This window comes from Cyprinus carpio, chromosome B5 (assembly GCF_018340385.1).
Source record: "Cyprinus carpio isolate SPL01 chromosome B5, ASM1834038v1, whole genome shotgun sequence".
Lineage (NCBI taxonomy): Eukaryota > Metazoa > Chordata > Actinopteri > Cypriniformes > Cyprinidae > Cyprinus > Cyprinus carpio.
The window spans coordinates 394,214-410,350 of record NC_056601.1 but is presented as its reverse complement, the minus strand read 5'-3'; the positions used below and the strand labels follow the sequence as shown (position 1 = coordinate 410,350).

The 16,137-nt window shown below is 33.8% G+C and overlaps 1 protein-coding gene across 1 annotated transcript in view; it reads right to left on the bottom strand.

Annotated features, from left to right (window-relative positions):
- Nucleotides 1–16,137, bottom strand: part of LOC109075845 (hexokinase-2-like) — a 40,330-nt gene that overhangs the window by 16,596 nt on the left and 7,597 nt on the right. Inside the window, exons 3-8 of the mRNA XM_042723502.1 lie at nucleotides 11,803–11,951; nucleotides 10,022–10,141; nucleotides 9,842–9,937; nucleotides 8,864–8,963; nucleotides 3,878–4,061; nucleotides 2,092–2,253 (exon numbers count right to left, since the gene is read on the bottom strand). Coding sequence (XP_042579436.1) covers nucleotides 2,092–2,253; nucleotides 3,878–4,061; nucleotides 8,864–8,963; nucleotides 9,842–9,937; nucleotides 10,022–10,141; nucleotides 11,803–11,951 — 811 coding nt within the window. The remainder of the gene's footprint in view (nucleotides 1–2,091; nucleotides 2,254–3,877; nucleotides 4,062–8,863; nucleotides 8,964–9,841; nucleotides 9,938–10,021; nucleotides 10,142–11,802; nucleotides 11,952–16,137) is intronic.

The following is a 16,137-nucleotide window of genomic DNA, read 5'->3' as shown; positions in this document are numbered from 1 at the left end:
ACAGGTTTCTTGGACAGATTTATCCTTCAAAAGTTTGGGGTCAGTAAAATCTTTTCAAAAAAGACAGTTTTGCATGCATTAAATTTGGCAAAATTGTCAGTAAAGACACATACACTGTCACAGCAAAATTCTATTTCAAATAAATGCTGAATGTTTTTTTAATTTTGGAAAATTCAGTATCCTTCATTTAATTCATATTTTTTAATGTTTCTTGGGCTTTTTTTTTTTGTTTGGCAAAATTGTCAGTAAAGACTCATACATTGTCACAGCAAAATTCTTAATGATTTCTAATTCAGTTTTTGCCATTTTATAAATTAATTACATACATAATTATATAAATATATAAATATTTTATTATATAAATATAAATAAATATAAATAAATTAATACATATATTAAATTCTATTTTTTTAAATTAAAAAAAATTAAATTTGCAACAATTTTTCACTTTATTACTGTTTTTTTTTTTTTGTTTTTTTTTTTTGTGATGAAATAAATAAATGCATCCTTGTTGACCATAAGAGAATTCTTTCAAAAACTAATACCATAAAAAAACGGATCTTTTTAACTTTTTACTCATCAAAGAATCAAATAAAAAAAAGTATCACAGGTTCCAAAAAAATATTAAGCAGCAGAACAGTTTCAACACTGATAATAAATCATGATATTACAAACAAAACAGAAGACCATGTGACACTGAAGACTGGAGAAATGATGCTGAAAATACAGCTTTGTTCACAGAAATAAATTACATTTTAAAGTATATTAAAATATAAAACCAATATTAGAAATTGCAATAATATTTCCCAATATTACATTCTTTTCTGTATTTTTGATCAAATAAATGCATTGAAAAACTAAAACAATAAAACTCTTACTGATCCCAAACTTCTGAATGGTAGTGTACATAGACACACGCTTCTCTGAACATGTGAACACACAAATGTGCAGACTTCAAACTCCAAAGAGTCAGATATCAGAACAGGTTTCATAATCTGCTCAGCAGCGGCTCTGACGTTAAGATAAGCCCATGCCAGTAATTTTGAGAAGCGTGTCATTTCTGTCGAGACCACAGGTGTTCGTCTCGACTGGAGAGAGAGAGAGAACTAAATATGGAGTGGTTCACTGATGAAGTGAAACTGGTCTGCACTGACTTCCAGCTTCGCTCGTCATAATGAAGGCTGAATCCAAAGAACCGTCACTAATCGGGTATTTTATGTTTTTAAATGTCAACATTAATGCTAAACTCTAACCTTAAATTTCAAGGAATTTTTTGCACAAAATAATAATACAAAAAATAAATAAATAAAGCATTTAGCATTTATAAACATTTTTTAATCTCAAAACTTGCAAAAAGTGCCATGTTTTTGAAATGCTACTCAGGTGGATTTTCAGACTTCATCATGTTATACCACAAAATCAAAGTTGACTCTTAAAGTAGGCGATTAATCAAACATGTTTAACACATTAACTCAATATGAGTCCATTAAAGGGCACTGTTGCATAAATATACACTAAGTGTATCAGCTAAGCAAATTGCCAATTATAATAATTACATGTAGGCCTATTTTTTTCCTTGGAACTGAAAGCATTAACACATTATTTTTTTGAAAAATTACAAGAATGATCATGATTACATATCTTATTATTTAATATTAAATAGACAGCCTAGAATATAATAACAAGTAGCATTTCATTTGCAAGCATTTGTAAGAAAAAAGCAATTTTACAGAAATAGTTCACCAACAAATTAAAATCTGCTGATAATTTCCTCCCCCTCAAGCTATACAAGATCAGGATGAGTTTTTCTCTTCATCAGGTTTGTAGAAATGTAGCACTGCATCAGTGTCTCAGCAATTGATGCTCTGCAGTGAATGGGTGCCGTCAGAATGAGAGTCCAAACAGCTGATAAAAACATCACATTCTGACGGCACCCATTCACTGCAGAGCAAGTGATGCAATTATACATTTCTCCAAATCAAAAGTTAATTTTTGAGTGAACTCTCCCTTTAACTCTCCCATTTAACTATATCAGTTTTAACACTATTTTTTAGTATAGCAAGAAACACACATGCACAAAAAGGTACTGACTTATTATTTTCGATGGCAGAGATGAAGGAGGTCTGGAAGTGGCCAGTGGTGAGCAGATCTGGAGTGGTGTGTCCCTGGAAGAGCAGGCCGTCTTTGGCCATCTTCACCAGGACCAGTCTGACCAGCTCACCCATATACATCCCACTGATCATCTTCTCAAACCTGCACACAAACAAAACATGCAGCACAGAGAGTGAACGCGCAACCCATAAACCGGAGAGATCATCTTTATTCACTCGAGTGAGGCTGCTTCAGGGGGACGTCTCTGTAATCAGGGGTGTAGGAAATATCTGAGGTGGTAGGTTCACACAAATGATGATTATTATCTGGAGAAGAGTGCTTGAAAGTGATTAACATGGAAGAGCAGGAGTCACTCGCAGCTATAAGGCTGGCAGCAAGTGTGACAAAAACATAAATAGAAATTGGATTTTAAATCTAGACATGGGTTTTTTTATTATTTAGGTTTACTTATAATTTTAAAGTTTTTTGCACAAAAAAAAAAAATAATAAAAATGGTCATTTACAGATAAAGCATTATGAACTCATTTATACGGTTTGTGATGCAGCTGTAGTCAGATCTAGTACGATTGATTAAATAAATGCAAACGTTTGAAGTTATGAAACTTGCAGGATGTTTTAATGGTACAAAGAGCTCTGATATAGCAAAATTTAGATTTCTCATGTCATGATCCCTTTAAAACAAGCATTTCTTCATTACTTGATCAAAGGATTTCATTCATTTCAAATAATTACATGTTGAGCAGAAAATGTGGCAAACTGTTTTATTGTAATTTCATTATTTATTATTTTAGACCAAACAAACATCTTCTGTGAATTTTTTTATTTGGAAAGTGCACTGTCTTCATTTAAAATTAAACGCCACTTGGTTTGCTATCTTTTATTTTGAGTTGTAAGCGTCCAGAGGCTTAATAAGTGCTGCAAAGTACTACATTACATCTAATCATTTAGCAGACGCTTTTATCCAAAGCGACTTACAAATGAGAACAATCGAAGCAATCAGACCAGCGAGAGAACAACAACAGCATACAAGTGCTATGACAAGTCTCAGTTAGTCTAGTACAGAACACGTAGCTATGGGTTTTTAAAGAAAAGTAAAGTAAAGAAAAGAGAAGGTAAGTGCTAGTATTAGTTGGTCAATCGCTGGCGAAAAAGATGAGTCTTTAGAAGTTTTTTGAAAATGAGCGAAGCCATGAAAAATGTTTGCGGAACTCGATCTGGTTTTAGTCTAAGCCTTCATCGTCTCAGGGAGCAGATTATGCAAAAGAACAATAATATTGACTTGCAATTGTAAAGAAACAGCGCATCCCCACTGATCTTCTGAGACCGAGAGGAAAGCAGGAGACTTCAGAGCGACTGAATTATTGGTATGTGCATGTGCAAATCGTAAACAAGCACTCGAGGCATGACGGGATTTGATTACAGCTCTGCATTACCCGAGCTTTCAGAGTGCAGCTTCTTGAACGAAAGCACCTGTGGAGTCACGATGACTAGGACAGGCATTGTGAGACCTGTGAGTTCTGATCAGGCTAATGCACAGTTAATGATGGCATAATAGTTGATTTAATGACTCCACTACAGCAGGGAACATATGGTCTTCCTGACATTGTACACACTTGCCTTCAAGGAACGAACGTGTGCACACCATGGTGACAACCTCGTTACCTTCTTTTGTAATTGCCTAGCAGTAAAACCGGCTGCCCTCAGTCTTTCAATGGCTTTTAGTGTCAACAGCAGAACTGTGGGAGCGGCTCTATCGGTCACTCACAGCTGTTTTCCAGGGTTGAGGGAGCCAGCGTCGATCTCTCGGTCGAATTCGGTGCGGATGTCGTCTAATGCTCCGTCGTCGCCGAACGCACCCCACTCCATGTTCACACACATGCGCCCTTCATCTCCGTCCACCAGCTCCAGGTGACGCATCTCCTCCATGTAGCATGCGTTGGTGCCCGTCCCTGTAAAAGAATAAAAAGCACACACCTGATTTGTTTGCACTGAAGATTCCTGGAAATTCTGCTTGATGTTGCACGTTGCATGCAAACGCATAACTGCACCCACATTACAAATGTTTCACGCAAATAAATCAATTAAAATGTTAAACTGCGAGTCACTTCAGTAGATTAGCAAAAACTATATTTTTCTAAAAGTTTACACTTTATTTTAAGGTGTCCTTGTTACAGTGTAACTATACTTTTAATTTTAATTAAGTACATGTACTTACAATACGGTTAGGGTTACTTGCGTGCAATTATGCATTTTTTTTTATTATAATAGTAAGTATGTGTGTAACAAGGACACCTTAAAATAAAGTGTTACCAAAGGTAATGTGTGTCCCTGCAGCACAGAAGCAGTCATCAGTATCACAGGTATATTTGTAGCAATAGACAACAATACATTGTATGAGTCACAATTATAGAATTTTCTTTTATGCCAAAAATCATTAGGATATTAAGTAAAGATCATGTTCCATGAAGATATTTTGTAAATTTCCTACTGTAAAAATATGAAAACTTAATTTTTGATTAGTAATATGCATTGCTAAGAACTTCATTTGAACAACTTTAAAGATGATTTTCTCAATATTTAGATTTTTTTGCACCCTCAGATTTTCAAATATTGTCCTCCTAACAAACCACACATCAGTGGAAAGTTTATTTAGCTTATTCAGTTTAAAAAATTGACACTTATGACTGGTTTTGTGCATGGTCCAGGGTCACATATATTCAAAATACGTTTCTTTCATACTAACATAGACTCACCGACATAACTATATTTGGAGTACTACTTGCGCACAATGCACATTTTTTAATATTAAGCGTAAAATGGGTTTTAATGAGGATTGTATGATTTTTGAATAATATCAGTCTTGAAATGCAAGATATTTAAAGTGTACACTTGCAATATCTTTAGTCAGACTTCGGCACTACTTCCGCACAAAACTTTTAAGTACACCAGTTTAGTACACTTTAAGTACAACTCCAATGTATTTTTAATGAGTACATAAATATGTAAATGCATTTGTAGCCAGATTTAGCATCCAATACATGTATTTCAAATACATTTCATTTTTTCACTAGGGTATAAATAAGCCTTTTCCGGATTTATTTAGTGATTATTTTCAAGTTCTGTGCTTAACAGTTCTTAAAGAGAAATACTGAGACACTTCAGAAAGGGTTCCCACTCTTTTTGACCAGTGAATCTCCATTTTCCAGTAGTTCATGATTAATGCATAAGTCTTTTTCAAAGGGATTGCTGAAGATTCTTTCCCATTCCTATGTACAGGAGCTTCATACTTATTCATGTATAAAAGTCTCCACAAAGATAAAAAAGAGCTGAGATTTGAATGAGGCTCAATGCAGGATTGAGCTTTCGGAGACTCCACGCAGAGCATAACCAGAAATTTACATTAATTATGTACTCTTCAATAACTTTTCAACACGGTATTACAATTTTATGACTTTCAAGAGTCCTGGAAATTTTAAATATTACAAATTTCCACAACTGTGTGAATCAATACCTCCTGGTTTCCTGAGACCAAATTCATTTTCTGTTTTGTTGTAGAATTAAAGGGGCATTATCATGCGATTTCAAGTTTTGCTTTCTCTTTGGAGTGTTACAAGCTCTTGGTGCATAAAGAAGATCTGTGAAGGTGCACAGACTAAAGCCTCAAACCCAAAGAGATATTCTTTATCAAAGTTAAGAGTCAACCACATCCCCCTAAAACACTCGTTCTAACACACCCCACATCTCTACGTCATGATGTGGGAAGATTTGCATAAAGCCGCCCAAATGTTCACGCAAAGAAACTTTTTATTCTTGCTGTTGCCGCCGGCGACATGTCATGGAGACGCTGTGTTTTGTTGTGAAAGTGAAAATACTTTGTTTGGTCTTCCAAAAGAGGACACGACTAGAAATCAGTGCTTAAGTTGTATTTCAACACTGTTCAACCCAAATATTCAGATTTATGGAGGATGAAGACTGTTTTCTGAACCAGTAGCCTGCAAAGCGTCTGTGGCACAAAGGCTGTTTCTATAAAGTTGAGCAATTCAAACTTTACACAGCCTGTAAGTACGTTTTTTATATTTAAATAATTTGCCAATGATGATTCAAACGTGAGTTTTGAGCAGTGTAGAGTAGGCTTGTTGTTTCTCAGATCACAAATGCAGACATGGTTTTATGTTTACGCAGCACGATACGCAATGCAATGCGTAAAGACAGTATAAGTCATTATAACCAGTAATTATGTCCCCACTGGATGCAACAAATGCCTGGTTTGTAATGGGTTTTTTGGTTTTGTCTCATCTAGTGATGTCCGGATCGTGAATGAATCTTTCTGTTTAACCGGATCTTTAGTGACCCGGTCGAACCAGTTCACCAAATCTATCTGAATCGTTTGAAACGGTTCGCGTCTCCAGTACGCACTAATCCACAAATAACTTAAGTTATTCGGTCTATAAACGAGCCTTACACTCCCTCTGACACGAAATAAACCAATATCCCGAGTTATTCAGTTACTCCTAACAGTACACAGACTGAACTGCTGAAAGAGAAGCGATGATGGGATGTGCTCGAGCGGAGCAGCTGGACTGAGTCTCGTCGCGCCGGGACACGATCACAGTATGTGAGGGGCGTAACATTTCCGTCACACGCTTGAGGCATTCGGCCAATCACAACACAATGGATAGCTGGCCAATCAGAGCACACCTCACTTTTTCAGAACGATGAGCTTTGTAGAAATTGACGTGTTTCAGAAAGCGGGGCATAGAGGAGAAACAATAATGTACAGTATGTGGAAAATAATGTGTTTTATTTTTTTTACACCAAATACACAAAATAATGTTCTTTTTAGCAGCATCATATGACCTCTTTAAGAAATCTGATATACAAGCTCGTGCAGCCGTATTAAATATGTATGCAGGGGCTTCGGTTTCTCTACGGTGTAATGTTGAATCTTGCACAGTAGATGCAAACGACTCGTGTCTCAAAGGTGTGGGATATTTTTATTGCTTTGTCTACAATGCAATTATTTCTGTTAATATTCTACAGCAAATGTACACAAACTAAGTAACGCAAAAATTCTGCAATGCACTTCCTCTTTGAAACTACAGTCTGTTGGATTTAAAGCACTGTGCAAAGCACTTAACGCCACAGATTCCTTCCAATCCTACAATACTGCATTCAAAGGTGCAGGCAGGGGAATTGACTTCATAAAATCTTCACGATGTTCAATTATATTTCAACTGTAAACTCAACAGTTGTCTGGCTCAGAGGCAGGCGAAGCTTGTTTTATTAGTAAAGCCTTCTGTAGTCTCACGGTCTTGGAAGTCAAAATAAACCAGCTGCATTCAGCTATACAGGATTCTCCCCATTTGTACAACAGTAATCATGATTAAGTACAGACTTCTTGTTAAGTTCCTATTATTTACTAAATATCAATTTAATAAATATTTTATTTACACATTATACACTTCATTTTGGTATTAAAACTTATTTAAAATATATATTTTTTCTTTTTTAGTAGGTTTATAAAAATGTACTACATTTAATGTAATTTATTCCTGTGTAAATTTCTTTTTATCAATATTGAAAATAATTGCTGCCTAATTTTTGTGCAAATCATCAGAAATAATAATCATAATAATAATAATATATATATATATATATATATATATATATATATATATATATATATATATATATATATATATATATATATATATATATATTTATTTTTTTTTTTTTTTTTTTTTTTTTTTTTTTTTCATTTTATGATCATTTATGATCATTTCCACAAAAAATATATTATATTATATATTATATGATATGCAAGTGTTATAACAAGTCTTAGTTAGCCTAATGCAGAACACATAGCAAGGTTTTTTTGTTTTGTTTTTAAAATTATATAAGAAATAAAAAGAAAACATAGAATAAATACAAAATAGAGCAAGCTAGTTTTAGAGGCTTTTTTATTTGCTTTTTGTTAATCGCATAATAAAGAAAAACAAAACAAACAGATAGAATAAAAAAATAGAGAAGCTGGTGTTAGTTTTTTTATATATAAAGCAAGCAGTTGGTAAATGAATAAAGATCAAGTCTAAAAGGGGCAAGTTTTTTTAAAAGAATAGAATTAGAATAGAGTGCTAGAGTTAGAGGGTCAAATAAAGATGCAAGAGATTTGTTTTAAGCCGATTCTTGAAAATGCTCTGAAGAATTTTTTTTTTTTTAATAGCCATAATTTTTAATTTCTTTCCAAAAGAAAAAACTTCACTCCTGCTTTCCCTCTGCAATGCTCAATGGCTAGATTTCCACTTACAATTATGAATTTAGCTCTGTATTTGTCATCTAATGTGAGAGAGTGTTAGAATTATGTAGAAATGAGAGACTGTAATAACGGAGGCTGCGCACAGCATATAAAGTTGATCTGCTCTCGCCTCTATAATTACACACTACTGAAGAACAGGAATCAAAACAATTTGTTCATTTAGTGGAGTGTGAGAATAAGTATTGGGAAGATGCCACCAAAATAATTTTCTTAGGTCATAATACCAGGCCTGAACAGGCTTTAAAATGCCTGTAATGTGTGCTCCAATATTCCCACAACCAATAACCAAAACAAATGACAGAACAAAAGGTCTATGTTTGAATAAAGCACCTTTCATTCACACAGAGCACACCTGACAATATCACTGACACGCTGGCTGAGGTTTCCCACTGACCTCAGCTTGCATATGAGTGCAGAACTAAGACGGAGACTCACCGATGATGAGGCCGATCTCACAGTGATGGTCATCATAGCCGCAGGTCATCATGGTGCCGACAGTGTCATTGATCACAGCCACAATATCAATGTCAAAATCCTGCAGGGAAAAAAAAACATGCATATAGACACACACACACTTTATTTTTTTTTTTTTGATTGATTGATTTTAGGAAATATTCTAATATTTTGAGATACTGGCTCTAATCATCAAAATTAAAGATTTTTTTTTTTTTACTTTTCATGTAATGGATCTAGAATGTATGAAAGCTTCACTTTTTGAAATAAGTTACCAAAAAAACTGAACTTTTCACAATATTCTAATTTTTTGAGATGCACCTGTACAGCAGGGGTTAAAAGGCCAAACTTCAAGTCCATTTGGTTTTAGCAGCACCCTTTTAACCCATTAAAATCACAGAAATGCATAGTAAAAATATTATTTACATTATTAATCAAAGGATTTAAATCCGTGCTTACAGCCCTTTGACATATCTTAGTTACAGGTTTACTTTAAATATGCACAGATAAATATTAAGTTACAGAGGACATTAATAATTAAAAAAGTAGAAATAAGAGAATTTGATAAGTGTTTACAGTTAAAAAGATTGAGGCAATGAGATTTTTTCTTTTTTGAAAATGTCTCTTATGCTCACCAGGGATGCATTTACTTGAAAAATAAATGTTTACAGTAAGCTACATTTTCAGCATCTTTAGTGTCTTCAGAAATCATTCTAATTGATTTGCTGCTCAAGAAACATTTCTGATTATTATTAATCTTGAAAACAGTGTAACAACATTTATTTGAACCAGTAAAGACTGTTACAATAAAAATAGCTTGTTTTGATCAATTTAAAGCATCCTTGCTGCATTAAGCATGTGTGTATATATATATAAGTATAGCTCAGAAGCTTGCAGACATTGTTCGGACTGCACTGTTAAAGCAATAATAGCGTGTGGATGTAAAAGCATGACACTTACCCCTCTGTTCTTAATGGCTTTTCTCAACAGCCCCACAACATCTCTCCCCTCCACTCCACTCGCCTTAAAACCTTTGGTCCAACACACCAGAATACTCTGTACAGAAACATGACAGTCTCACAGAAGAGCTGCTAATTTTAGTCTTTGCTTCCTTTTAATCGTTTCTCCTTCCCATCTCACCTCGTCTAGTTTGGTCTGCTGGCAAGGAAACGAAAAGGTGAAGCCAAGAGGCAGCTTCTTGTCTTTGATGCCCAGTTTCTCGAGGAAATTAGCCAAGCACTCAGCTATGTGATTGAAGAGCTGGACATGGAGAGGAAAACATGACACGTTCATTTAAATGCATTGCTTAACTTAGATAGGATTCATTACATTTAAAAGAGTCCCGTGCCACAAAATACAAATATCGCCCAAAGAAGTTGGATAAAAAGTTTAGGTACAAGAACGGAAGATATCAAGTGCAGTCCTAGTAAAGAAGTCATATTTTTAAAATACATGTTTTTCATATTAAGCATAGTTCAACTCTTAACATATTTTGCTCGAGCCTTACTGATATAAAAATTATAATTAAACTTTATTTGGTGTACTAGTGCACAATGCACATTTTTTTTAATATTAAGCCTAAAATGTGTTTTAATGTCAATATTGATGAGGATTGTATTGTATGATTCGATTTGTCTTTGAATGCAAGATATTTAAAGTTTTCCTAAAGTACAGATCCACTTTAGCACAATCAAATATACTTATAGACTTCCGCACAATTTAACGTACATTAAACACAAAAGTACAATTGCAGGTTGTTTTAATGAAGTACATAATTATGTAAATCAATATGTGGCATGGTCTCCTCAAGTCAAGCACGCTGAAATTATAAGATGCACATTTCATTCAGCACAATGTTTGATTATATCTAAACTTCACAGCAGTTGATTTGATTGTTGTAGCATCTCAAATTGCTCAATATTGTGTGCACTGTATCAGCGAAACAGGATATTCTTTAGCATATTTATGTCTGCTGATGGGAATGAAACCGATTTGAATATGAAATGAACACATCTGTTCTATACTTCTAGGATCTGAAGTGTTCAAGCTGTGATCAAGCGGAGAAAAAAGAATGTGCATTAAAACGGAAACACGATGCACAATGTGTTCATTCATGTGGTCTTTGTCTAAGCTGGCAATTTCACAAGCATTCACTATATCTCACCTACTGTAATGACAACGAATTATCAGAGAAACGTTAAACCCTTTAATTAATTCAATTTCTACATCTTCATTCTCAGATTAAAAAACTGCACAAAGTTCATATACAGTCAACTTTGCAATTTGGACTGAAGGAGGCACTGATTGTACATGTTTCTATTATTAAATACAGTGACGGTGATGAATCACGGCTACAAGACAAAGTTATTTATAATGCATAATTACATTTTTTTTAAAGACCCATAGATACAGTGGCTCTCATCTAACAGTGTGTGTGGAAAAAGTTTTCATGCAAAACGTTCAGCAGCATGCATACTGTACACACACACATAAAAACACTCTTACCTTGTTCTAGTGTTAATGAATCCACTAGAATCCTCTAAATTAGATTTATGCTTAATCTGCTGTATGTTTGTGGTTGTTATGCAGAGCACGTATATGAAACATATAACTTTTGTTACTTTGGAATAAGGCAGACTTGAATTAAAGGCATAGTTCACCCCAAACATTTAAACCCTGTCATCATTTATTTATGATATTTTGAAAAAGGTTCGGCTGTATAGACACTTCTCAAAACCAAATCTTCTTTGTTCCACAAAAGAATACGGGTTTGGAACAACATCAGAGTGAGTAAATGGTGTCAGAATGTTCATTTTTGGGTGAACTGTCTCTTTAAATATTAATGAATCAAGATTTCTGCAGCATGAGAAGTTTTTAGTGAATGCTGAAGAAAGGAAGAGAGAATCAGAAAGGCTCTTCACCTCGGTCCCGCTGCCTCTCATGATGTTCTCTGGAATAGCGTAGATCTGGTTCTCCATCTCCACCGTTTGCTTCCCGTTACTGGACACCCTAACGAGCAGAACCCGGAAATTTGTTCCTCCCAGGTCCAGAGCGAGGAAGTCTCCCGTTTCTACAAACCAAACCAGTGCAGATTGTTTTTATTACTGACTGTTCACTTGTCTTCAATAATATCTGAACTATATCTAGTGAAGGTGGTAGGTTTTGCTATGGCATCAAACTGGGTAAAAAAAAAAAGTTTATTTTAAGTTAACCCATTTAATCCCAAATTTTTCCCAGATATGAAAATATCCAAATGATGTGTCATTAGTAACCCTTTGAAATAATCAATAATTATTTTTTTAAATTTTTTTGGAAAAGTGTGTGAAAAATTTTGTTTTATGTTCGTCACAATTGTGAGCGGTGGGATAAAGTGAGTACTGAATGAACATATTTCTGCAGTCATAAAAGGGTTTATTAGATTAAATGCTTTTGACTGTTACTGTAGATCAGCGTTAAAGGGTTACTATTATGCATACAAAAAACCTTATGCAACATTGATAGGAACATTGAGATAAAAAAAAAAAATTAAACTATCACCGCATTTCAAAATTGTTACTTTTTTGTGAAATATAACATCAAATTTTTATATTATTGCTTTGAGTATAAAAACATCATTATTGTAATTTTTTTGTAACATTTGAATTTCTAGTTTAGTGCAATATTTTGTCAATGCAACATTTTATTGTCATTTTCACCAGCAACTGCAATTGGATTTATATTGTATACCTAAGTTCACTGTTATCCCACCGGTCACTATTGTGACCATCAACATGTTTACTCATTCTATGACCACACTCAACAAAACTAAATATATGTGAATGCATATATTAATACTAGACACCCTAAAGATCATGTGTACCAAATATCTTTGTCATATCTTTATGATGACATACTTTACTAGCCTTTAGTTTTGGAGCTTTGATGCAGCCATCATCTTCTCAAGGTGCAAACAGGAAATAAGCTGCTCTGGTCATGTGACAATTTGCACTAATCATGTGAAACTGCACATATTTAATTGAGACCCTTTATTTTTTCCATATTTGCAGGAAGTGCACTAAAACATCAGTCAGTAAGGATTTTAGAGCTTTAATTAATTTTTGGCAGTGCATTTATTTTTTTTATTTTTGTTCCATTTTCTATGCAGAGACAACTCCCAACAAAATCATCCCATTAACTCTAAAATGATTCATTCTTTCCCCAGAAACTATTCAAGTCATCTTGTGAAAACTGCTGTATTTTTTTCATAATCGCAGTATATTCATATAGTCAGTTTTTTTTCCCCATTGCCAAACACCCACACTATAATCCATGTTTAAAGACAGTGCTTGTACATTGCATTATGACGTGTTTCTCAACACTTTATTATCCCAATGTTACAGTGTTTAATGTGGAACTAAAATGCAGTGACCTCCCTGTGATCCATGTGGTTTCTGAACACTGTTCATATCCGGCTCTGTTGTCATGTACTAATCGGTTTCAGTTTGCAACTTAATTTCAATATAAAAAGCCTTTTGAGATTAGAGAGGAAGTTTAGAGTTCTGTAACCTCACAGTAAGGTTACAATTTTGCTTTCTCATGATGATATGACTTCTGAAGAACTAGTCCTTGCATGCTTATCTTCGCCTAACACACTTGACTTTCAGAAATCATTTGTTAAACTAATAAAGGCGAGACCTTCTCATTTGTTATCCTGTGCAATGTCAGCACAACAAAAAATGATTCTGCGGTTAAGCAAAAACAACAGAAAAACAAAAGCTCATTTCTATATGAAAAAGCTTGTAGATGTAAAAGTGCAAAACTGGGGCATGAATAATTAATAAAGCTGCTTTTCTGGCTGTTTTTTCGTTGCTTTTGTTGTTAGGTTTTGTTACATCTGGAGTTCATTTTCTCCTCAACATGATACATTCATTCTCAAAAGTGAACAGAATGTTACTTTCATCATGTATTGTGCAGATGAGTGCTGCATTAATAATGATGTAGATATGAGATCTATTGTGTTATTTATTTGTGTGTTTCTAAGCAACAAACACTTTAAAAGCATGGTTTAATTAAGTCAAATCAAAGTATTGCCAAGTAAGCTGTCAAAGTAAAAATTACTGGCCAAGTCTAAGTTACTTATTAACTTTTTAAATGCCATAAAGGCTATTTTACGGAAGAGGATTAAGGCCAAGCAATAATAAAAAAATAAAACCATCGAGATTAAAGTCAGTAAATTTTGAGAAAATAAAAATGACACAAGTGTGTTTATTCTTGACTTTCTTCTCGAAACTCAATGAGTTTATTCTCAACATTTTATTGTAACTTTTTTTTCCTTGAAACATAACTTTAATATCGAGATGGTTTTATTTTTTTATTATTGCTTGCCCCAATCCTCTTTCCGTACTATTCTCATGGCGATCTCAAAATAAATCACACAAGGTATACAATTAACAAAAAGTTCTAATAGACATTTCAGATCTACACTCGACAAAAATTCTAAAATACATGCAGGTGATACATTTTTAAATAAATCAGTTGAACACACCTCTGAATAAAACCATTGTCTATTTACATTAAAAACAGCACAATCTAATAAAATATGCTTCACAGTCATTTCAGTTTGGCACATAATTCATGATGGAGGTTCTTCACCTTTTAATAAATATCCATATGTACATCTTGTATGACTTAAAATGCACTTTGTATTTTAAAAACAACGTGGTCATACCTAGATTTAAAATTGGCAAAAAAAAAAGAACAAAAATTTCTTCCACTAGGATTTATTTCATAAAGCTTATATGCGTGACATGCATCCCCTTCCATCGGTCACATGTCACTAATATAAGAGTTTATCACAGGGAAAGGACACAATAAAAATGTTTTGGGAGAAGAAATCTACAAGCACCCTTGAATGAGAAAGCAAAAGTCGAGTCCCTGACCGATGGCAAACATCCAACTGGACTCATTCCCTGAGTAACACTGAGTAACACTTCCCAGCAGCGTTTGTGGCTCACGCCCGTGTGACTGCATTTCTGTGTGCTGGCATTCTTTCCAGGAACCAGAATACAGTTATTCTTTTCACAAATTCACACTCTGCTTGAGACAGAGTCTCATCCCTGGTGAACATTAAAAGAAAAACAGACTGAGCACACCTGGAGAGCTGGATCAATAATCTCTTCATCTCACAACAAACAGGAACACAACACTTCTAGGACAGAACAATATGTGCCTCACAGGATGCTGACAACAATACACCTCCGCTCTTGACTTGACCTGCATGGAACCGGATTCCCGCAGGATTCGAACGCTCTGAAATTAACAATATTACACACATGCTCGGTTCTCTCATTAATATTAGAATTTAAAGTATTCTGAATAGTGCTAGGCAACGATTAATCGCTTACAAAATAAAAGTTTTTGTTTACATGTGTGTATACTGTGTATATTTATAATGTACATATTAATACACACACATGCATACTGTATATATATTTAGAAAAATATTACATATATTTATATAGAATATAAATTATATGAATATAAATATATAAATGTAAATATTTTCAAAATATATACTGTATGTGTGTGTGTCTTTATATATACACATAATAAATATACACAGTACACACACATGCATTATATAAACAATAACGTTTATTTTGGAAGCGATTAATCTTTGCCCAGCACCAATTTTAAATAAATGCTGTTCACATACAAAGGCTTTAAGACATAAGGATATTTAAGCAACTCTTACAAAACATAAATGTCATGACATTAGACGTCACAGAATCAGGTGTGGCGTTTTTAAGCTAAACTTTAAATGTTTGCTCAGTCTGAATGTATAACTGTTTAAAGCACTGTATTTGGTTAAAATGCAACTTTTTCAAGTTTGAGGTCAGTAAAAAAAATTTGTACATTTTCCTTCAGAAAGGATGCATTAAATAAATTAAAAGCAAAAGTAAAGACATTTATAACATTAAAAAATATTTAAAATTTCAAATAAATGCTGCACTTTTGAATTTTCTATTAATCAAAAAATCCTGAAAAAAAGGTAGTTTTGCCATTTCCAAAAAAAATAAGCAGCACAACTGTTTTCAACATTGATAATAATCAGAAATGTTTCTTGAGCAGCAAATCATCATATTAGAATGATTTCTGAAGATCATGTGACACTGAAGACTGGAGTAATGATGCTGAAAATACAGCTGCACATCACAGAAATACATTACAGTTTAACAGAGATTCACACAGGAAGTGGTTATTTGAAATTGTAATAC